The sequence below is a fragment of the Tribolium castaneum genome, chromosome 6 (assembly GCF_031307605.1).
Source record: "Tribolium castaneum strain GA2 chromosome 6, icTriCast1.1, whole genome shotgun sequence".
In the NCBI taxonomy this organism is placed as follows: domain Eukaryota; kingdom Metazoa; phylum Arthropoda; class Insecta; order Coleoptera; family Tenebrionidae; genus Tribolium; species Tribolium castaneum.
In genome coordinates this window covers 9,317,474-9,341,676 of record NC_087399.1, presented here as the reverse complement: position 1 = coordinate 9,341,676, position 24,203 = coordinate 9,317,474, and the positions used below count along the sequence as shown (strand labels likewise).

The 24,203-nt window shown below is 32.2% G+C and overlaps 2 protein-coding genes across 3 annotated transcripts in view; one reads left to right on the top strand and one right to left on the bottom strand.

Moving 5' to 3' along the window:
* The window catches only part of chas (chascon), a 51,398-nt gene that overhangs the window by 9,878 nt on the left and 17,317 nt on the right, over positions 1-24,203 (top strand). The window contains exons 2-7 of one of the 2 annotated variants that reach the window (XM_008203451.3): positions 3,798-3,890; positions 9,013-9,049; positions 13,439-13,608; positions 13,657-13,869; positions 17,475-17,952; positions 22,459-22,791. In XM_008203451.3, coding sequence (XP_008201673.1) covers positions 3,801-3,890; positions 9,013-9,049; positions 13,439-13,608; positions 13,657-13,869; positions 17,475-17,952; positions 22,459-22,791 — 1,321 coding nt within the window. In that variant the 5' untranslated portion in view covers positions 3,798-3,800. Of the gene's footprint in view, positions 1-3,797; positions 3,891-9,012; positions 9,050-13,438; positions 13,609-13,656; positions 13,870-17,474; positions 17,953-22,446; positions 22,792-24,203 lie in introns of both variants that reach the window. The other variant, XM_008203450.3, reaches the window with a different exon arrangement.
* Positions 1-24,203, bottom strand: part of Pym (Partner of Y14 and Mago) — a 442,733-nt gene that overhangs the window by 415,917 nt on the left and 2,613 nt on the right. The gene's annotated exons all lie outside the window — the stretch shown is intronic.

The window sequence follows — 24,203 nt, the reverse complement described above, 5'->3', positions numbered from 1 at the left end:
ATATATCATTTTCTTCGGCAAGTGAAGCGAATCTAGGGGCAGTAATCACATACCGCAAGGTATAAGCTGTCTACTATTAATTTTGACACGAAACTATACATCTAATTTTTCTCATGTGCTCTATAATTCAAGGAATAAAGACATTTTGCTCATATACTTATTTACAGAAATAGCCAAAAACTTTGTTTTTTACTGTATTGTAGCAGTAGATTTGTACTGGATTTTTTATTTGCAATTTATGTCAAAATTGTCCAAAAAATCGTCGAAAATAGTCAAATGATGTTATTTTTTCCTTTTTCGAGCTCTTACACATGGCAAAAAACAGTTTTTTTGTCGAAATTTTGTTAGAACGGAACGAAAATTACGATAATTAAGTTTGTTAATACATTCTATTAGTTCCATTGGTTTCTGGCACTTTAGCATGTGTTGTTCAGTCAAAAATCTGAAACACAATTATCAAATTTAGTAAAAAAATACGCCGAAAAATGGCTGGATTGTGTTAAAAATGGTGCTGTTTTGGCTTTTTTAACGGCTTAAGCAATATTTTCTTGAGGCATTTACAGGATCTTAGATTTTGTTAGAATACTAAAAAAGTTACTGTATACTAAATTACAGAACAAAAATTTCAATAATTTTTTCCTTTTTCAACCATACTTCAACCAGAAAAGCGATTTGTTGACGAATTTTGTCCAAAATAGTCCGAAAACTCAAAATATTTTGAGCGTAGACAATTATTATTTCGAAAAATTTCTGAAAGATCAAAAATTCACTCAAATAAATTGTCTTTTCGGATTTTTCGGAGTTTTTAGCACACTTTGAATCGGAAATGTAGTTGTTTAGTGAAATTTTGTCAATAAGGCAGGCTGAAAAATCAATAAAGTAGGTCGAAAATGATATGATTTTAACATTTTTTGCATTATATTTGCACGTTTTTTTGTCTAAAATCGCAATTATTCAGCAGAATTTTATCAAAAATTATCCAAAATACCACCGAATTGTGTCAAAATGGTGTTTTTTGCCTTTTTTGAGCTCTTTAACATGTCAAAGTGCGTTTAAGCCAGAAATCAGACACGCAATCATTTTTTCGTCAAAAATGGCCAATTAATCGCAGAATTGTATCGAAGATGGAGTTATTTTTGCTTTTTTGACCTCTTAGTCAACCTATAGAGGCCCTTAGATTTAGTTAAAATATAACGAAAACTTGTTAGATACTTAGAAAATTTATATAAGTCGAATATTTCAGTATTTTTTTCCTTCTTCGACCTTAGTTTAACCAAAAAGGCGATTATTTTAAGAAATCTCCGTCTAAAATAAGCCGAAAACTCAAAACGTTACAAGCGCAAACGTTTCAATGTTCAATCGAAAAGGTGATTTATACAATTTCGTCAAAAATTAACCGAAAAATTTTGAAATTAGTTAAAAAATAAAGCAGTTTTGTACTTTTTGAACACGTTATTAAGCTAAAACGCTAGTGAAATTTTGCTAAACCGGACTGAAAAATCAATAATTTGGATTGAAAATAGTATTATTTTACCATTTTTGGATTCTGTTATATTATTACCATTATTTTCATCCAAGAAAGCAATTATTCAGTAACATTTCGTCAAATATTAGTCATTACCCAAAAAGCCACCGGTTTGAGTCGAAATGGTGTTATTTTTGCTCTTCTTGAGCACTTAAAGATCCCTATGTCAAAACTTTTTTGGCAAAATATTGTTACAATGTAATGAAAAATCATTGAATCAGGCAAAAAATTAGCCAAAAATCAGAAACGCAATTATTTCTTCAAAAACTGCCGAAAAAACGGAGAAGTGTGTCCATAATGGTGTTATTTTTGCTTTTTTGGACTGCTTGAAAAATATGTTTGCTTTTTAGAGGGTAGTTTAACCAGAAGAACGATTATTTTGAGGAATTTCTCAGCCGAAAAATCACTCACTTGAACAGAAAAATATTTTGTAATTAGCCTTTTCGGATATTTTGAAAACACATACAATTATTGATGTTTAGTAATATTTTTCCAAAAATTAACCACACAATTTCAAAATTATTTCAAAAACAAAGCATTTTTGCAAAATTTTGCTAGACTAGGGTGTGAAATATCAATAAACTGGATTGCAAATAATATGATTTTAGAATTCCCGCATTATTATTATGTAGCACGTTTTTCATCCGAAAACGCAAATATTCAATAAAATTTTATCAAACATTATGTATCAAAAAAATCATTAAATTGGTTCGAAAATGGTGGTATTTTTGCCTTTTAATGGCGCTTTAACATATTTTTGAGCTAAAAAACTCGGTTTTTGCGGAAAAGCCGAACTGAAAATGACATTATGCATAATAAAAATAAAATAAAATAGAGTGAAAAGTCGTCGAATTGGAACGAAAATATTGTAAGTTTTACTTTTTAAGAGTACCTATAATCGGAGCTAGTGATCATATACATATTTTTCAGTTAGGTATTAAATTAATGATTATTAAAAAATACCAAAATTTTCGTTGAACTGGATAAAAAAGTGCCTTATATACTACAAGCTCTTAAATAAACATTTACAGTAAAAACTAAGTTTTTTGGTGAGATTTTGTTAACCAAGAGTGAAAAATCAGCAAACTAAGTTAAATATACCACTTTCTTCTGAGCTGTTTAGCACGTTGTCGAACCAAATTATAAAGGATCGTGTACTACCTAGAAAATTATAGAATTTCAGTGGACTATATGTATTTGCAATAGAAATGCATATTTTTGAATTACCGTTGTTCTCTACAAAGTCTTTGTAAAATTCCAGGCAAATCAGATTGTCCATTTGGGTAAAGTTAATTTAGAATCTTAAAATGGAGACAAATTAAGACATAAACGTAAAACAAACAAGACGAAACGGTAAAAACCTAAACCTGTCTTGGCTAAATTAGGATCGCTGGTCATCTTATTTTAAGTTCCAAAGTTCATTTCGCCCAGGTTTACCCTAATTTATTGTCTTAAAATGTACCAGAGTTTGTGTCTTGATGCACCGTTGAAGTCTCCAATGTTTAACACATTTTCTGATGCTTTCCGTTGTTTTTTTTTTTAGATGTAAATAAATTACTTATTTGGTAACAGCTGATTAATAGTTATTTAAGTTATTTAATACAATGTGGAAAAAAACACCGCCAAAATAGTCCACCATTAGCATTAATAAATTCAATATAAATAATACACCAACCAGGTGATTCAGCTTTCAAACATCCAGGCCATTTTTATCAACCGTTTACAATTATCATAATTAATTAATTTCGTTTTCGGTATGAACGGAAGTGTGCTGAAAGCAAAACCAGTGGAAAACTTTCCATCAATCGTAAGAAAATCGCAAAAAATATTACGAAAATTGAGACAAAACAAATTAGCATATAATTCCGATTGCTAACAGTTCTCGGAAGTCTTTGTGACAAAACAGCCAACAAATGACGTGAACACCCATTTCCGCGAAGAAAACAAACAATCGGTTCGTTTAAGGCGCGTGCCATATTTAATTTTTAATTAATCTGCGTCTCAAAATAGCGGGTCAAGGCCCAAGCCACCTGTCACACATTTTGCCAATCTATTGTTTTTGCGAAAGCACATTCCTTCGGTTGCAAAACTTGACATTCAAACGTGCTGGCAGTTAGGAAATCCTTGTTTTCCCAAAATTGTGTTACACCGTGGGAAGCCGCACAACACCGTTACGCCACAACTGGAGAATATGTAACAATAGCGCATTGTGATGGCTTTCATCGACTTTACACTTGTTCGATATGATTTAATCGCCATTGTCTTGTTGCAGGAGATGACGGAAGTTGCAAGTCTCCTGCCAACGGACCATAGACTGACCACGGTCCGGCGGTATGAGGCCGGACCACCGGAAGGCCTGGAGCTGGTAAGTCCGGGCAATGTTGAGTGTTGGTAGACAACCAATTATACACCGGTTAACTTTCATCGGCGCACCTTTGTGACCTTTATCATCTTGGAACGTCAATAGCGTAACGCAATTTTGCACGATCATAAGCGAATTGAATCGATTTGGCGGTTATGGCACTAAATCATTCGGGCCTTGGGTGGCGGGGTCAACAAACGCCCTTAATGTTTTTAAAACTGTTCAAAAATTTCTTCACGAGGTAGAGGCGCGTTTACCTGAGTTATTTTTGGAATAAAATTCGAGTTCTGAATTTATGTGTTGGGATTTTTTGCCTGGGAAACGTCGCACTGACCATAAATTAAAGTGTTAAGTTGGTTTTTTATTAAAAAAAATCTGGACAAATATTTTTGTGTTTGGTTACTTTCACACTAATGAGTGCAAAAGACAATTATTTTACGATACGTTAATTTTAGTATTACAATAAAACATGAATGTCAAAGCAATTTGTAAACTTGAGTTGGTTTCTGTCTTGATTGCGCGTTGATGTCTTTTCAAGCGTTTGACTTTACTGAATAATAATTAATAAACAGACTAAAATGAAAAATTTTAAACGCTTTCAAATAACTTCCTTAACTGAAAAATATTTATCTACCAAGTATCTTATATACATACTGTTCCGAAATTGTTGTTTATCAAGTCACCTAGGAAATAAATGCTAATTCAAAAGATTTAAGAGAGATGACAATACTCAGAAACTACAGTGGACATTTGGAGGAAGCGGCATATTGAATTTAAATTCCATAGTCGACTTGATGAACAACCATTTTTGAACACATTGTAGATTGTAATTCTAATCCGTCGTAATTTTAAATTAATTTTTGTAGTTTTAAATTAATTCTCATAATTCAAAGTATTTTTTTAAATTTAACCATCAATAAAATCAATACAATAACTAACAGTTTTGAGTTTTATGTTGCATTGAAATCTTCTAAAGTAACTTTTTTTTGCCTGATTTTTTGAAAGTTTACCCATTGTTATTAACAAAAATTCAAGACAATGAATGAGAGCAAAAATTTGTTTACTTTAACTTTATCTCTTCCAAAAGTGTACAAAAAATTAAATAACACTTTCGTGTCTGGTTTTGCGTTAAAGTCTCTCCAAGAATGAAGATTTTTGGACGAAAATTTAAGACAATGACTAATTTCAAGGACAATGCTTTAAATTTACTCAAAATCGCTGAACGGCTTCGACTTTAGTTTTTCATTAAAATCGCTGAAAGTAACATAATTTTTTGGAAGTTTGCACGCTTTTATTAAATTCAAGCCAATGACTGATGTAGACAATTAGAGCAACAAATTATTCACTTCAACTTTACTTTTTTCAAAATTGTACAAAAAATGCATTAAGTTACGCGTCTGATTTTGCATTAAAGTCTTTCAAAGAAACTAGACTGCTGAACTTATTCTTGCAATTGTGCCAATTTTACGTGACGAAAATTCAAAAAAGTGACTAAGGAAAACGTTTAGAGCAAGAAAATGTTTACTTCCGCTTCAATTTTTCTCAAAACCGTAGTTAGTTTAGTTCTCCATTGAATTCTCTCAAAGTAAGTCGATTTTTGTCCGATTTTTTTCAAGTTTGCCTACTTTTATTTATGAAAATTTAAGATAATTACTGACGCAAAGGATCAGAGCAACCATTTTTTCACTTCAATTTCATTTTTTTTCTAAATTCTACAAAAACATTAAATAACAGTTTCGCGTCTAGTTTTGCATTCAAGTCTTTCAAAAAAACTACATTGTTTGGCGAATTCTTGCAATTGTGCCGATTTTTAGTTTCGAAAATTGAATACAATGCCCAAAGAACTAACTAACGGCTCCAAGTCTAGTTTTGCATTAAAATCTCTCAAAGCAATTCGTATTTTATCCTAGTTTTTGCCAATTTTTTAACGAAAATACAAGACAAAATAACTGACGTAATGCTTTAAGCAAGAATCTGTACACTTCAACTTATTTTTTTTTTCAAAATTACACAAAAATTTGTTTCGCGTCTTGTTTTGCATTAAAGTCTCTCAAAGAAACCAGATTTTTTTGACAAATTCTGGGAATTGTACTGGTTTTTAGTGTCTTGAAAATTCTAGATAACGTCCTAAGAAGACAATTAGATCATGAAACTGTTTACTTCAGCATCATTTTCCTTCAAAATCGCAAAAAAATCTAACTAACGCCTACGAGTTTAGTTTTGCAATAAAATCTTTTAAAAAAACCTCGATTTTTGTTCGAGTTTTGTCCTTTTTTCTCTATTTTACGTTTAGAGCAATGGTCTGTTCATCTCAACTTAATTTTTTTCAAAATTCCACAAAATTAAATAAAAGTTTCGCGTCTAGTTTTGCATTAAGGTCTCTCAAATAAACTAAATTTTTGGACGAATTCGTACAATTGTGCCAATTTTGGGTGACAAAAATTCAAAAAGCTACTTAGATCAAGGTAAAGAAAGTGTTTACCTATATCAGCTCTAGTTTTTCTCAAAAACACACAAAAAGTGAACCCACAGTTTCGCGTCTAATTTTGCATTGAAGTCATTCAAAAAAGACTCGAATTTTGTCCGATTTCTATCATCAAAATGCAACAAACGTATTATTGAAAGTTTTAAAACAGTTTTGGGGCCAACATGAAACATTTTTAACATTAAAAAAAAACTGTTAGTCTTTTGATCAGCGTTGCAGTAATCTCTCAAAATTAACTTAAGTAGCAGTCACATTTGCGTGCTCGTTTGTATTTTAACAGCAGATTTTTCTTCATGTAATCTAATTTGACTTGGGTTACAAATGTTTTGGATTAAATCATCTGAATCTACCAAAAAACGTATGCCAAATCTTTTTTTTTCTGTTATTAATTTCTCAATGTCTTAATAACGCAGACTTTCTACCCCTTAGTTTCTCAGTGTCCTAATTAATTGTAATATCAGCTATGAAACAGTTATATTAATTTCCATACATTTAAATTTTATAGCTTTTCAATTTCTGTGTTTCATTTTTTAGATTTCCGTTTTTTTTCATCAGTACTTCAGCTTTTCAGTTTAGTACATTTTTCTTGTCACCGCTTTTCAGTCATTTAGTTACTCACTATTTCAGTCGGTTAGTTTCTCAATGTTTCAGTTCTCTAGTTTCTTAGAATCTTCGTTCTTCAGTTCATTGATTTCCTAGTTTTTCATGATATACCTTGTATACGTAATTCAGCATTTCAGTTTCAAAATTTCTTACTTTATCAGGCTTTTGATTTATAATTTGTTAAATTTTTTAAACTGAAAACTAGTTCAGGATTACTTCTGAAAATGCTCTGAAAATAATTAAAAAAAAGTCTCTCATCAATAGAATAGAATAGAATAGTTTCTAAGAAGGAATAAACCGTTAAAAATCAACTATTTTCAAACGATTATGCTTGTATTTTTGGACCATACTGTATACGAAAGTAAAACGTCGTTTAATGCCACTTCGCAACCTTGCTAATTATCTTTATAGCTTTATTAAGGAAAACTGGAATAGAACGTAACGAAAACACAGTTATGTGCGGAGAAATGCAGACCGGAAACGCAAAACAAATGCATACATAATATTCTCAATAATAACTTTGCTATTATTATTGAAAGTAGGTGCATACGTAATGGCATCACATTACTATTTTCTCGTAGTACCTAATAATAACAACACTTTGAGAAATTTTCTAACAATTTTTCCCATTTCCAAGCAAATAAATAAACAAGCCCTGAACAAGCAAATAGTTAAATGTCAGCACTGGTAAACCCACAAGTTATGATATTTTCTAACAAGCTCATCATGAACGCGTTATTTAGAATAATGCGCCGGAATATTACGTTACGTGTTGTATACTTTGTTTTTTATTTGGGTTAGAGTTCATCAATGATTAATTTTCGCGTAAAATGACTCCCATAATTGAATTAGAATGTAAGCCGCTAAATGCTGTTACATCTTCATCATTATCGGTGTTGATTACCACCAACTTGGGCAATGCAATTACGCTAGAGGCGGGTTTAATAAATTTTCGAAAAAATGGTAAATCACTAACCCACATTTTGATTATTTCCATTCACGTAAAAATAAATTATTGCACTGTGTAGAACGTGAGTTAACCTCGTACTTTGATAAGTAAATGAATTACACAACAAATAAATTACTTAATGAAAGTCGGCGGCCACTTAGCTCCGTTTCCTCACCATTTATGGGCCTAATTCAATTAATTGAATTGGTTAATTAATTTTGGAAGTGCACAACGAACGTCACTGCCTCCTCCGATTCCTATCTTCATTGTTCTCACGCTAGCTGCTTTCAAAATTCAGGATAGAGCGAACTGAAAGTGCATTCCAACCGCACCCACCACCAAATGTCAACCCTTTTAATTGATATTTTCGGAAAATAAATCCGAGGGCATGTAAACAGTGGAGGTGCGGTCAACTGGGACGGGATTAAAGCACTGCAGGTGGAACAATACCATGATGTAATAATGTGTGAGAGTGAATATTCCGTAAAGTTGGAACGTGGTGGTAATAGTACACAGGTTGCAATTTAATTCTCAATGGTTTGTTTAGTGCAGTGGCGTCCGCGTTCGGCAACCGTGCCGCAAAGCCGACTTTAATTGCAATTAATTCGAAGGTTTTGGGATTATTTTAGCCTTCCCACCGTTGGCTAATCGAGTCGCCTCGGACTGTGTGCAAAATCGAAAAATTTTCATTATTTTGTTTGCGGGCTCGAGATGGGTGCGTGTGGTGCGAATCGTTACGCAATTGGCTAGTGTTTAATCACCTGCGACCGCCCGAGTCGTAATTGTTCATAAACACGCCAGGAATAAAACCGAAACGGAGGTTTAATTTATGTTCGATAAACGCTTTCGAATCGATTCAATCGCCGGATGTTTACAATTTTAATCGGCTGAAGGTTGGAGAGCAGCAGCGCCACCTTTTATTGGTTTTCGAGCAACGGGAGCGTTAAACACTTCAAGATTGTCCAGTGCTATGAATGGTGGTTATAGTTTTTGTTGACGACCCGAGTGGTCGTTCACAAATTCCATCACATAAAAAAGTCACTTATTGCTCGAGGATTTTTATTGAACCGGGGATTTTTTACGCGCAGGTTGAGCCGGGGGAGACCTATGCCACCACCAAAGAAGGTAAGTCGCCAAGAAGGCCGTGATCGGGTGATTTGTGCAAAAAATCGGCTTGTTTCACTTTTTTTTCTTAAATTTCGTATTGACCGCCTCCTGTAGGATCATTACCTATAGTTCATTTTTTTATATAATCAACTGTCAGTGTCAAAATTCTGATAAAGACCAGACTATATCACCCTAAAAGTTCATGTCCAACCACTTTTGAAACTGGCTGTACTCTGTATTTGACATTTTTGAAAACTAGACGTTAATGTTAATCGCTAATGTAAGTCTAAAGGTGGTCTAAAATAACTAAATGTTGTACGTATTTTAAATTGGAGACAACTTGAAAAATTTAGAAATTGAATTGGCCAAGTAAAAAATTACACCAACCTTAATTAAAAAAATTACTATTTGTGATAATGCCAACCTGACGGGTCTTTGACAGTTGATTATAAAAAATCGATTATATATCCTTTTCATTGATATTTTTGAGCGATTAGAGTAAGGTGTTTCTGAAGTGCTTTCTTCAATGATTCTATCACCTATTTTTCTCTCACAATTTTGTTATTACTTTTGTTTTTCTTAAAAATCCACAAACGGTTCCCATTGAAGATAAATTCATGAAAAAAGTGGACAAAAACAATTTGGTATTGTTTGCTAATTTATTTCTCAAAAAAAAATTGACCTCGTTTGACAATTTCGTCAATAGTTTAAGTTCATTAGCATTTTTTAATAACTAGTAAGTTTAATAACTTAGTAGTTTAATAACTAGTAACTCAAAAATATTTTCTTGTCTAGCTCATACTTTTGACAACCTGTATCTATATTTTGCTTAAATTGTAAGAACATTAAACTTGATATAGGTTTAACGATCAAAGAATCTTTTTTATACAAATTAGGAAATAAACAAAATACAAAAAAGTGGTCTAAATTATAGGGAGTAGAAATTGAGTAAAAATTGTATAACAATAATGAGTCAAAATTGTCCATTCACTAGAACGTTGGAATAACATTGGAAACAACACATTTTTAAAAGATTTGCTCTTTTGCACTGTAGTATCAGAAATAGAATACCTAGAATCATCCTCACAAAAAAAATAGGACATAAAGTAGGACAAGGTTACAAAATATACGTTGTCACTTACTGTAGTAAAGATATTAATTTTTTAAATCAGCACTCTCTGACTAAATATCAACATAATCAGTTAATATTGGGTAATTTTTTTTCATAAAAGCCCAATCACTTAAAATTGGTTGAAGTAATGTAATTTAGAAATAATGTAGATAATAAACAAATAAATGCATAAAAATTAATATGATTTGGATGTAGAATGTAAATTTTATTATTTTATTTTGAAATTTTTATATTTCTGTATAATTTTCACCTGTGTAGTTTGCAATAAATCAGTTTCTGATTCAAAAACAATCCACTCGTTCGAAATTAAAATTAGTTTTATTTGTTGGTCTGCATTTGACGACAGTGACTTAGTTGAAATCACGTTAGTTAAGTTTATAGAAAGTTTTGTTAAAATTTAATGCGTTGTTAAAAGTTAAAATTAAACAAATGGACCAACCACATTTGTTAAATTTGGTCACGTTTAATTGCGAATTAAATTAATGACGCTTCTATAAACTGGTCCTAAGTGTTATATTTCCGAATGATATTTTTATACAGGATGAGTTTGAAGCAACGCAAACTTTGTTAGCGGTTATTTTCTGAAAAACTTCACAAACAGGTATATTTTTCTACCAAACACAAAAATATATAGGTAAAATATACGATAATTACACAGAATTACCGTTATCTTTTTATTCTTGTCGTCTTCTGTAAAAAATAAACGGCATCATGTAATAAACTAGCAGGAATGCCAATAACTCAGTAGTGTCAATATCTGACAGAATCATTTATAGTCACCCGAGATATTTTTTTTGTAGTTATTTAGGATTCATGCTGATGCTCATTTTGATATAATTATTATCATGTCAATTATTAAAAAAATATAAAAACAACACTCTTCATTCCTCACAAAGTAAGACAGAAAGATAAATCATTTTGTGTGCATTTCATTGTTATCGATATTATCGATTTTATTTTGAATTTTTGGTTTTACTTATATTATTCCATAGTCGCCTTATTGATGAAAAACTATTTTTGAACAGTAAATTGTCAATTAATTAAGCACCATATAACTTTACAAAAAATTACCGAAATTTACAAAAAACACAGCCGAATTTCTGGTCAAATACCTTTTATTTGGGGGTATCAAAAAAGTGTCTTGCAATTTACAATTTTGAAAACGTACACAAGTACACAAAAGTACACTAGAAGGTGTCCCCCTCAAAATAAAAATTGATGCCCTATCCTGGGATTTTTTATTTTTATTTGATTTTCTAAGATATTCAAGGAGGCCTCGTTTTTTAAAAATAACTTTGAATGTGGAGAATTTTTCAATAAAAGCAAAAAAACCATTGCCTTTTATGTATAATTATCAATAACTTTTTTAACATTCTTACTTTATTGTCTTCTTTTTTGATTTTAAAAAATTCATTTTATCATTTTTTATGCTTACGAGAAAGATACAGGAGTAGGCTATCTAAAACAGGAAACAAAAAGGTCGCCATCATCAAAAAAATTGAAAATGGCGTTATTACTCAAAAATCAATGGCGTCAGAATTGTTACCTTGGTGTCAATATGTACGAGACAAAAATAAAATCGACCTGTCTGACGATTTTTTTGAAATATTATCTATCACAAAAATATCAATTTTATGCGTTACTTTAAACTCCTCCTGTATATTAAAGTTACTGATAAAAATATCTAACATTGTCTAACAATCGTGATCGGAATAGAATTTGATCAACAATAAAAATGAATTATTTTTGAAACCGTTTTCTAGAAAAAAATATCCAGTGTTAGTATATCTACAAATTTTGATTTTTTGATGAATTTTGTTTTTATTAAAAAAAAACTGCAGAGGGGAAATTAAAAAATAATAGTCATCATTATATTAGGGAACGATTAATTATTATTTATTTAGTGTGAATTTTTTTTGAGTTTTTAGGAATTTTTTAAGATTTTTTCCGTAATCTTACATGCTTCTCAACAATGTGCCATTGACTTGCTGAGCCTGTTTTTGAGTACTCTGTATGCTTATCTTTTGCTTCACAAAAGTTAAGAAAGTCTAATTGCTTTAACATCAAACAAATGCCATCACTTTTCGAGCATTGGAACTTAATTAAATCAAATCAGTAATTAATCTTGTATTTCTTTATTGTGTGATGTTAAAGTATTTAGTTAGATTTTCTGAATTTTTTTGTAGCAGTTTAATTTTAGATAAGTGAGTTTCTGGCCCAAGAAAGGCTAACAAATTACTTAGAATTACCTGAAATACAGGGTGTATCAGAAACACGTGTGGTAATTTTAACACGTAATAAAACTCCTCAAATACAACAACTTTTCAATATAACATTTTGCAAGATTCCTATTTATAATTTTCATTGTTTTCCTCCTTTCTTTTGTGCAAACGAGCCGGTCAGTGTTTATTAATTAGTTTGTATTCATAGTAACAATTGTCATTGCTGTTTTAAATTGTTTAAATTGTCCGTTTCTCTCACAACGAAAATAATTCGGCTCTTTTATTTTTATTCCCATTGGCGGGTACACGTTTCAGTATGTTATCTTTATCCTTTCAAAAAAAATTTCGAATTTTTTATTGGAAAATTACAAATAGAAAAATGTTCTATTTGTTGAACTCTGTTACCTGTTGAAATTAAGACACGTATTTCTGATACACCCTGTATAGCCACTAACAGATAGGTTGGTGTGTTTTTCGCTACTTTCGACAAATTTTGTCAAAAAGGATGTGTTAGAAACACTAAATTTTTCGAAATCGTATAAAATAATACGTACAATTTCTTCATAATTCAACAAATTCGGCAAAAAAAATCAAAACGTTTCAATGTTTTTTAACTTTTCGGCTTGTTTCAACGTAACCCCTTGATAGTTTACATAAGTGAGTCTCTGGCCCAAGAAAGGTTGAAATATCTAAAGTACCTAATTATTTCTACAAAATCTAGCAAAATAGGTCAGTTTCTGTCTCAAAAAAAATCAAATTTGCTCGTAATTTAACAATCTATCCAAAAAGAATTAAGTATTTGGACAATATTTATAAACTTTGTATACTTTATAGACATAAAAGACATGAAACTTTATATACTTTATAGTATAGTTGCTGACAACGTATGTACTGTAACCTTGACCTGGTTTCTCCAAACGGAAACGTCTTTTTATAAAACGTGCAAAAACGGTTTTAACTGAAACAAACTCGGAAAAGTAAATGCATTAGTCTCTCAAATCCTTGATCACGGCCTTGCCGTACGCAACTTTCCACTGACTAACTCCAAAACAGAGGAATGGGTGAGCAAAAAGAAAACGGAAGTAATCAACACCAAACAAATCGAGACGCGAGTCAAACGCCAAGTGGTCCTCGAAGATGGCGAAGTCGTCGAAGACTCCGGACCCATGGTCACCACCAACACCACTGAAGACACCGAAACGCAAGAACACCACCAGACTGAAGTAAGCCCTCATTTTTATTATTTTACAATTTAATTAATTGAAATTTAGTTACGCAAACTGGGCGACGACGAACCCGATGGCCCCTCCAAGGCCGTGGAGGGCACCCCCGAGGTGCCCAGCGATGGGTCCAAATGGGTGGCGGTGCCCAACCCCGAAGGGGTCGTCCGCGAGGTTAAGGAGAAGCGAGTCATCTCACGCGAGGAAACCGAAGAGGTTAAGGAAACGGAAGACGTTCAGCACTTCGGAGACATCACCGATGAGGTAAGAAATGTCAAGGCGTGATAGGTTACTGGTCCAGGACGTACTACCTTGCGATTTTTTCGTACCAATACCAATATTATCGCTGATTTAAAAAATAAATAATTTCGGTCTTGGGCCAAAAAATTGAAAAATTCGCTACCTCCAAGTGCCCTTCTTGCGCGCGGCGGTTAAGAGCGATGGCCATCGAGTTCGTCCCTGTGCTCGAGGGGGGCAGAGAGAAGACGGGGCCTCCACGACCAGTCAGACAACCGTTCACCGCCGAAGACTTGAAACCAGCAACAAAGACACCAAGTGCTAATCGAGTGATAAGTGCCGTGGTATTTGTGAAAGTACGTCCTTTGTGCCGCTAAAAGGGCCAAAATCGGGCCTAATCGCCTCATTTCAAACTTTGACATTTAACAGCAAACTCCGGGTCGTCGCATTGTTAGAATTACTATTACTTTCACGAAGTTGTTTGAATTGGATTATTACGTCAAGTGTTGTTATCAAACGAAAGAGAACTGGCATTATTGTCATTATTCGGTTAGTAGCTTGGAAAACGGCAAAAGTCGCTTTTATTAAACGTGATCCGCGTCGACTGTGACGAAATCGCACACTTGTCCGTCAAGGACGTCGAACAGAATCGGGCCCCGAGCGCGCCTTTGCGTCACTCCCTGCGCTTAGAATCGGGCCGTTGGGAGAGCCTTGCGGTGCACGTCGTTTTGTGGGTTTTTGCATAAGTTTCCGCCAGGAAGCCGCTCCAAGTCCCATAGGGGAGAAAGTGCGCCAATATATCGATATCCTACATATGTTTTCGGTTACGTAATTGGCCTAAATTCAGTGAAACCTTAATGAGAGAGATGATCGGTGATAAATTTTCGTGAAGGTAGGTGCCAGGTGACTATGCAGTTTGATGAGATTTGGGGAAAAAACGGTGTTATGTAACACGCAAAAACGAGAAATGATTGTGATTTTAATCGTTTGTTTAAAGTAAATTTCATGGGGCAAAGTCTGTGGCTTGACCCAGCGTTGAAATCTCCGTTCAAATGCTTTCTTTTTAATTGATAGAACTTGATATATTTTAAATAACAACACGCGAGTGTCAAATGTGGAGAAATTTTTGCTGATCCAAATTCCTAGAAAAAAAAGTGGAAAAAATCGGTTTTTTCAAACTCGACCAAAAATAAATCATTCATGTACTTGTCTCTCTTTAACTCCGAAATTTTCGTACGTACGTAACTCCGTGTGTTGAATATTAATTTCTTATCTTAGTTTATCATTTGGTATCTTAATAAATTTCATGGATCAAAGTTTGTGACTTGACCCACTATTGAAGTCTCCGTTAAAATGCTTACTTTTTAATTGATAAAACTTGACATTATACTTTAAATAACAACACGTGATTGCAGAATGTAGAGAAATTTTTACTGATCCAATTTTTTTCGAAAAAAAGTGGAAAAAATCGGTTTTTTTTTTTGAAACTCGGTCAAAAAATCTTTCATGCACAGTTTTTTCTATAACTCCGAAATTTTCGTACGTAACCCCTGATGTTGAGTATTGTTCGAAAGCACTTTTAATTTTTTCTTATCGTAGTATATCAGTTAGTGTCTTAATAAATTTTATGGATCAAAGTTTGTGGCTTGACCCACTATTGAAGTCTCCGTTGAAATGTTTTCTATTAAATTGATAAAACTTGACATAATGTTTTAAATAACAACACGTGAGATGTGGAGCTTTAAAGTTTAAAAAAAACAGTGGAAAAAACGTTTTTTTCAGACTCGACTGAAATTTTTTTCATTTTTTATGCACTTTTCTCTCTACTACTCCGATTTTTTTTACGTATCCTCCTTTGTGTGGTATTGTTGGAAATCACTTTTATTTAATTTCTTATCTTAGTATCACAAAAATTTCTTGGATCAAAGTCTGCAGCTTGACCCACCGTTGAAATCTCCCTTGAAATACATTATTTTTAAGAGATATAACTTATCGTAACATTTTAAATAACAACACGCGAGTATAAAATGTGGAAATATTTTTGTTGATCCAAAGTTTTTTGAAAAAAAATGGAAAAAATCGTGTTTTATTTTTCAAACCCCTCAAAAACATGCATTTTTCTCTCTTTAGTTTTCAAATTTTCGTACGTAATCCCTTATATTGGACACCTATTGTCCAAAAGCACTGTTAATTTCTTATTATCAGAGACTGGATTTTTAGGAAGTTGAAAATTTTAATTGTTGTCAAAAATTATTGTAAAAAAATTAGGTAATGAAATCTGGGAAGTTAAGATACGAGTGAATTTTTTTATTCGTTCCGACATTACTTCATATGGAGGTACATTGTAATAAATTCCAGTGCAAAAACAAACAAAGCAAAAAAACAAATAATAGGTATTGTAAAAAACTAAAAAAAATTTACGACACGCAAAGAGAAAGGCTATAAACGAGTTAATTATCTTTTACAAATTTTAGATGAAACTAAATACATATTGTAGTTTTGCCGCTGTAAAATTAATATGTTTTTCTGCAAGAGTTCCTCTCACCTAGAAAATACCTCATCTTTTGTATCACAAAACATTGTTGGTATATATTTACAAATAATAAATTCAGGTAGCATTTTTAACTTTTCGGATTGTGCTGAAGAAATAAGTGAGTTCTGGATCAAAAAAAAAACTAAAGCACGCCAAATTGGATAAAATAACGTCGTCATCACATAAGTTAGTGTTTTTTTTTTGCTTCTTTCGACAAAATTTCAAAATAAGTGAGAGTTTCTAGCTCAGAAACAATCTGAATCGTTTGAAATTGTTTAAAGTAATATAATTTGTTTATAATTTATCGGATTTTTGGCAAAGAAATCAAAGTAAAATAAATGAAAATAAAAATTTTGTCGCGAACCGCCATTCCCTGAAATCAACATAATAAAAAAATACATTATTAAATATCTATTTTGCAATATCAACATTTTTCATACAAATAAATGAAATGATTCTAAATAAATAGAGTTCAGATTGAGTTTTATTTAATGACGTCCAGTGGTAAATTTTCATTTTTTCACAGATAGAATAAAAAAATCACCAATAGATTAAAAAAATAAAAAAGGTTTTTTGAACTTGTTGGATCTTTCTAATGATCCAGAATTTTTTTGGCAAGTTATTTTAATTTTTCGACGTCAAAACCAATTTATCGGAGCATATTACTTACGTATACCAAAATAGCCCAAAATGTTGTTATGTTTTGTTTCCAAAAAATAAAAAAATAACGTTCTAAGTTAAAACGTTTTGCGAAATTTATTTTACATGAAGTACCGCCAGTTCCGGGTCGATTTCCCAATAATTCTAATTACATCTCGAAAACAGCTTGTCGTAGTGCATTTTAACCGATCGCATTGTATTCGCTACGAGATTTATTTACTCGTCATAGTGCAAAAAACGCCAAAACCCGGTTTTTCGAAACTTCAAAGGCCCCGATATCTTGTTTCCATCCATCACTGGTACTTTCTCCGTTGCATTTTCACCGCTGACCCAGAAAAACGCGTCCGGAAAACTCTTTATAAGCGATTGCAAGGTCGCGTCCCAACCAACCTTGCCAACGTCCGTCATTTCCTGATGCATTTTCCTACATTGTCGACAGGATTTCCTCTCAGCTGTAAAAACCGGAAAAAAGGATCTCCGCGACGTCCTCCGTACGACGAAAAACGGCGTTTCGGTGGTTTCTACCGGCCCTCGAATCGTCCACGAGTCGTCAAAGAGCAACAAAGTGACAGATACGGAAAACACGCGTGAACTGAGCTCGGTACTACCTGACGGTAAAATCGTGACCGAGACGCAAAGAACCACCGAACACGAAGAGATCAAAGACGACGAATTGCCCGAAGACGCGCCCGAACAAGATTTCTACAAGGAGAATTCGCAAAGGTATCTGAAAACACGCGATCAGGAAGATGTGGATTACCTAGCTGACGGTGTTAAAATCGGGCACGAAATGCGCTTCCGGACCGAGACCATGGAGGTTGAAAGGCATGGAGATGATGACGATGAGCCCGATTTCGATTCGTTGAGTGCCAGGGCGAGGAGGAGGGCCAACAACCGACAACCGCACAGATACAGGGGTAAGAGCACTTTTTTATATTTTTAGGAAACTTTATCTCCTTGGAAGAGCTTTATTTGATCACATCTACTTATTTAAAACAGATAAAAATAAGGCAAATGAGACACCCAGGTAGTCAAAGCGAAATTCGACAAAGGAAAAATTTTTAAGGCAAGGGAGGGCCTAGGGAAAAATAAATAAATAAATTTGGAAGGCACTTTTAAACAAACCGAAAAAAGCAAATAAAGACAATAAAAAATAGTTTAGACGACTATCACTTCTTAATTTTATGTTCCTCGGATCTTTCGAAAGTTTGGCTGATTTTGGCGTATTGTCTTCATAAAATAGTTGCTTAGCTATCAATACTGCCGTGCTAAGCAAGAACGTCGTAACTGATTTTATATGAATCTTGAGTTATGTCTTGTTTTCTACATTTTCAGAGTGCACTGTTATTTTAAATGCTAGTAACATGGAATATTGAAGTCAACCTAACAATTTATTTGTAAAAAGGAAATATGTATGCAATTGTATCCATTATTTTGCCAAATCGCTGTTATTCCACATACGACGTTTAATTTTTTTATTTATTTTTTTAATTAAGTAAAAGTAACTAAGTAAAAAAGTCGTAACTACAAAAATATTTATTAACGGCTTTAAACAAATGAAATAATACGTAACAACAGGAAATTTATAAAAAAATGTACCCAAGAAATTACACCTAGCGTACGATACTTTTGAAATAAAAGCAAATTTTGCCAAAAAATCAATCGGTTTTCTGATAGAATATTTTTAAATTTTTTTAAGAGTTCCTGTTTTCTTTCTGTATCTATGCCATTTGTTGTGTGTTTTTGAGTGGGTTTTTTGAATATGATGTTATTGATGTTAGGAAATTTAACTCTATAAAGTCACTATCAAAACTGCATTTATATTTCATGTTTTTTTTCCTCGTTCAAACGTAACGTTAACCATGTCGCTTAGGTAAGGTCGATTAATAATTTTGGTCAATTTGTACTGTGAACTGTAGTCTTGCCATTTGAAAAAGTTTTCAATTTTCATTTGTTTAATTTTAGTTCTTGTACCCGTCCTTCCAACCGAATTGACAAAATCGTCAAAGTCATACACTTTTTTTTGTTTTTTTAATTGTAATTCGACTTGGTAATCAACCAAACTTGGTGGTACCTAATGTTTTTGATTAATTTTAGAAAATATACAATTTTTGATTCATTAATGAGTGGGTTTCATATACATTTTATAGTTACGACTTTCTTGCTAAGTAATATTGCACAAACCCCACATACGTCAATTTTATTTACGTATTTCGTCTTATTAATTTTTGGATAATATCTATTAAAGTTATTTAGAATCAAAGTTATTGCACTATTGATCTCAGATTTTGTGTTATCTCAAATTTGACAAAAAAGTCAGTTACGACGTTCTTGCTTAGCACGGCAGAATAGATAGTACCGAGAAATCTCCCTTAATGGACACCTCCGAATAAGGGACATCTCTTCACAGCGGACATTTTTGTAGGAACGTAACAAAACCTACCTCCCATTAGTGGACATCTCTCCACAACGGACAATTAAAAATTCCCCATCGATGTCCGTTATTGAGAGGTTTTACTGTATCACAAAAGTACCTCGATTTTAAAATTTACATTTTTTCTGTATTCTCAAGTATGAATCGATTTTTTATAAAAAACATAATTTGTGGAAAAGCTTGTAAATTTTTGATTTAATTAATTAATTATTTTTATGTGACTTTTTTGTGTTAAATTATTGTTACATATTGGACGATTTATAAGTTGTAAGTTATAAGCTTGTGATTTTCGGCATATTTCCTTTGAATAAAGTTATTTATTATTGCAGAATTGTTTAACAAACACTTTTCGTACTACAAGGTTTGTACTAACTTAGTGGTACGTTGTTGAGAAGCATCTGTAGATTACAGGGAAAATCTTGAAAAAATTCCTAATACATATTTTGTTAACTTCTTCAGTGTTCAATATTTTTTAATGTTTTTTGTTTCGCACTAAGTAATCGTTCTCTAACATTATTTTTAAATTTACTATTAGATTTTAGCAGTTTTTTGAATTTGAAAAATTAAAATTTATCAGAAAAATCATTTATAGATATGCCAACACTGGGAATTATTTCCTAGGAATTTTTTTATTTATTTATTTAGTTTTACCTTTATATTCAAGCAATTCTCTGCCACACACCATTGAGTTGGTGCGCCGGTTTTTGAGCACCCGGTATACAAAGATTTGCAAAAATGTTCCACCTAAATTTAACTAATTTCAGCTTATTGTCTTTATTTTAATTTATTTAGATTCAGTTTTTGTACAACAAGGAATTATTAAAAAATAAGCTGTCGTTTTTTGTTGAAATAGTGCCGATATCAAAAATAAGCAAAGTTAAAAAAATTGATCTTATTTCAAAGATTCTTTGTCGATATAGGAATTTGCAGAACAATTTGTTTTTTTGAAGTTTTGATTTTTTGACAATAGTTCATTCCACTTATCTTACTTTTTTAACGAAAATTGCGACCCGTCCTAAATACATAAAATCAATTTAATTAACAGTAATCTTAGAAATACGTGGTTTGATTTGTTCCAGCTGTTTTTTTTAAGAATTCATTTTTTTATCTTTGTAAACTGAAAATAGCTAAATTTGCATTTAGAAAAATAAATGATATTAGTGTATAAGATAAAGACTTACGTGTCAGGTCAGGTCAGGTTCAGTAAAAATAGCGCAAATAAGAAGTGAAAAAAATCGAGAAAGCTTATATTAAAGCTTATTACAAAGAAAAACAGAAATTAAACTTATATAAAAAAGTCGTCATCAAAATAAAAAACGTCACAACAAACATTATGTTTAAAAAGCACGTTATTCGTAATAAAGTAATTTTAAAGTAAACAACGTCGAAGAAATAAGGAAGTTGTGTCAGGTTATAACTAACCCAGAAAATGTAGCAAAATAAGTTCGCTATATCCGAAGAACAAAGTGTGGTTTCAGTAGTTATTTTTCAGGTTGAGAATGTTTTTGATGTCCATAGGCTAATTGATTGTAATAAGATTTGATGAAGAGATTTAGTAGGAGAAGAAGTGTTGCAACGTTTCGTTTATTTTATATAATAAGCGTCATCATACAAGTAAAAAGTCTGATGATGTTTATTAAATAAACGAAACGTTGCAATTCTTCCTTTTTTTTACTCAATCCCTTTGAGTTTTTTTTTGTAATTTACATGTGCAATAAGATGAAATAACAAAGTGTTGTAAAAAATAATATAAATTCTTTGCGAAAGATTAATAGTTACGAGTAGATACACTAACTTATGCTTCAGAACAGAGATCTACGCAGTCAGATCGGTTAGGCATTTTGGTTTGAATATATTTGTTAGAAAAGTAAAAGTTTACATAACTTTTAAAAACATAAAAACTGCTCCAAATATCCTCTGGAACTGTACTATTCAACTTAATCCGGTCATTTTTTGGAGCTATTCAGTACAGAAGGTGCAGTACAGAAGGAATACAAAAATAACGGACAAATTGACTTTCGAATGGTGATAAAAGACGTTCACTTACGCACAAAATGAAGTTAGATTTTTTTAGGCTACTTTATTTTTAAATTTCAATTTAAATCTTAATAATGGTTGCTCTTTTGTTTTCTATGATGTCGAATTTAATTTACTTGTGAGTTTTTAAAATATTTTGTACATCATAAGACACTAATTGGTGTTTTTTTTCAACAATTATCTGTTTAATGTTGCAAGAGTTGTCGTTTCCGCTAATTAAAGTCAAAAAAATATGATCTGAAGTACCAAAAAAAAACAAAAAGATCTATATCTCGTGAAAGAAGATTCAATGAATTTTTTATTATAGGAACTTTTAGTTCAGTTTGATGTTCTTTATAACTTCCCTAAAAATTGTCCAACACTTTTAAATCATCCTGTATAGGTAAACATTTTCGTTCAGTCACTGATTCAAGTGTTCATCAGTTAACACTTTTGTTGCTGCTGTATCACCATCATATTCTCCAAAAATTCCATGCTTAAAATGTAGTTGTAGTTAGAATTCGTTACAAATCGGTTTGTTATAACCGGACTCTGTTATTTGCAAATTTTTATAAAAAAGTTATGATTTCAATGTTCTACATTTCTACACCCACTATTATTCCTGTGGGTGCATGCTCAGTATATCAAAGTTTTTTTCGCTGACCCCATCAGAAAATATGATTTTCTAACTTACAAATATCCCGTTATTCTTCCCTCGAAAGGAAAAAACGTTATGTTATTTTCTGAAGAAAACATTAAAAAAATTAATTCGCCTGAAGATAAATTAATGGCGATGCCTCTCTCTGAGTAGGCAAAATATAGTAGCTAATCAAATTGCACTCTGAAAATGTTTGCTTTTAATTGGCGCAGTCAGTAGGGGTGATATGTCCTGCTCCCAACTAAATTTTAAAATCCCAACCAGAGATCGGAAATAAATGGGTTTGGTTTAAAGAACCACTAGTCCCGATTACAGGTCTGGAGAACGGTGTTTCCCCATTGGACCGCAAAGACGCCCTGACCCGAAAACCGCTCGATTTCGACCAAGAGGAAGAAACGCGAAAAGTGGAAACATCGAAATGGTTAGAGCACCATTTCGGGAGCGAATCAAGGTCTTCGAATTCCGTCATAGACGACGAAGAACAGCCACCGAAAACAAGTTTCTTTAATGTCACAATCAAATCGCAGCCGAGTCGAGCCGAACCACCACCTCAGAAATACATCACAACGATAAACAACACTCCGCGAGTGTACAGTCCGGTGGAGCCCGAGCGCGACCGCCCCACACATCACTCCGACTACTACAAAGGTAAGCACCGCACCCATCATCATTATTTAATATAGAACTAACTATAATGGGCATCCTGTCCAAGCGCCCGTACGAATGCACAATTTTTAAGAAAAATAATTAACAAAATATTTTTTTAGCTTCAATTGGGTGCTGGTTTTAGATTAAAACATTGCCTCAATCAAGGACCAGTTCTTACCTCCTTTTAAATATTTGTAACCAAGTTTTAACGCGTTAAACAGCTTAATTATTTTATTTTTAAAACACTCTTAAAAGGACAATAATGGAATTTTTCAAACCGCTAAGACCTTCAGGAAGATATTTTTTTCAAGAGATTTCAACATATTTTTTTTTATAGCAAAATAAATGAGATGCAAACTGACCTCTTAATTTTAAAGTGAAAACTTTTTAACTTTTTAACACTCTTTAAAGGACAATAATGGAATTTTTCAATCCGCTAAGACCTTCAGGAAGTTACGATATTTTTTTCAAGAGATTTCAACATATTTTTTTTTATAGCAAAATAAATGAGATGCAAACTGACCTCTGAATTTTAAAGTGAAAACTTTTTAACTTTTTAACACTCTTTAAAGGACAATAATGGAATTTTTCAATCCGCTAAGACCTTCAGGAAGTTACGATATTTTTTTCAAGAGATTTCAACATATTTTTTTATAGAAAAATAAATGAGATGCAAACTGACCTCTGAATTTTAAAGTGGAAACTTTAAAATTACCTCAGGACTTTTTTTGAGATTTTTCATTTGCATTTTTAAATGTTACTAAGGCCTGCTATTTCAATAGTGAGTTAACTTTAAGGTCAAATAACTCTGAGTCAACTTAAACTTAATATTAACTTGTAGTTAAATAATTAGGGCTCTTTCAATTACTTTTTTCGGATTTCCTAACTTTTAATTAATTTCAAGTTAACGACAAATGCTGTTACGTTCGCACCTGTTAGCAGTTTGGTACTAAAAATGTTTCAAATAGCGCGTGTTACGATTAGACAAATTGTTACACAGTATCCAAATATTAATATTATGTCAGAACAACATAAGAAGTTAATGTCAAAAGTGGCGGAAGCAAACTTTGAGAAGTTGAGAAGCAAGTGCTACCTGATGACTAGTAATAAACACAGACCGACATGATTTTTGGTGTCTACAATATTATTGTATTTTTTTACTAATTTACTAATTTTTTACAAAACTACCACTCGTTTTTCTGTATTACATCAGGTTTTCGAAAAAATCAACTTAGTAATTTTTACTGATTTCGAAAAATTAAATAAAACCAGTCTGCGCTTTTTCTATTAATTTTACCATCTCTTGTTAGTTACAACTTGTCTGTGAAATGTGCATATGATGGCTGATTGCAGTGGCATATTTATACAAGGTGTCCCACTTCTAAACGTTGAAAAAATAATAATTTTATTTT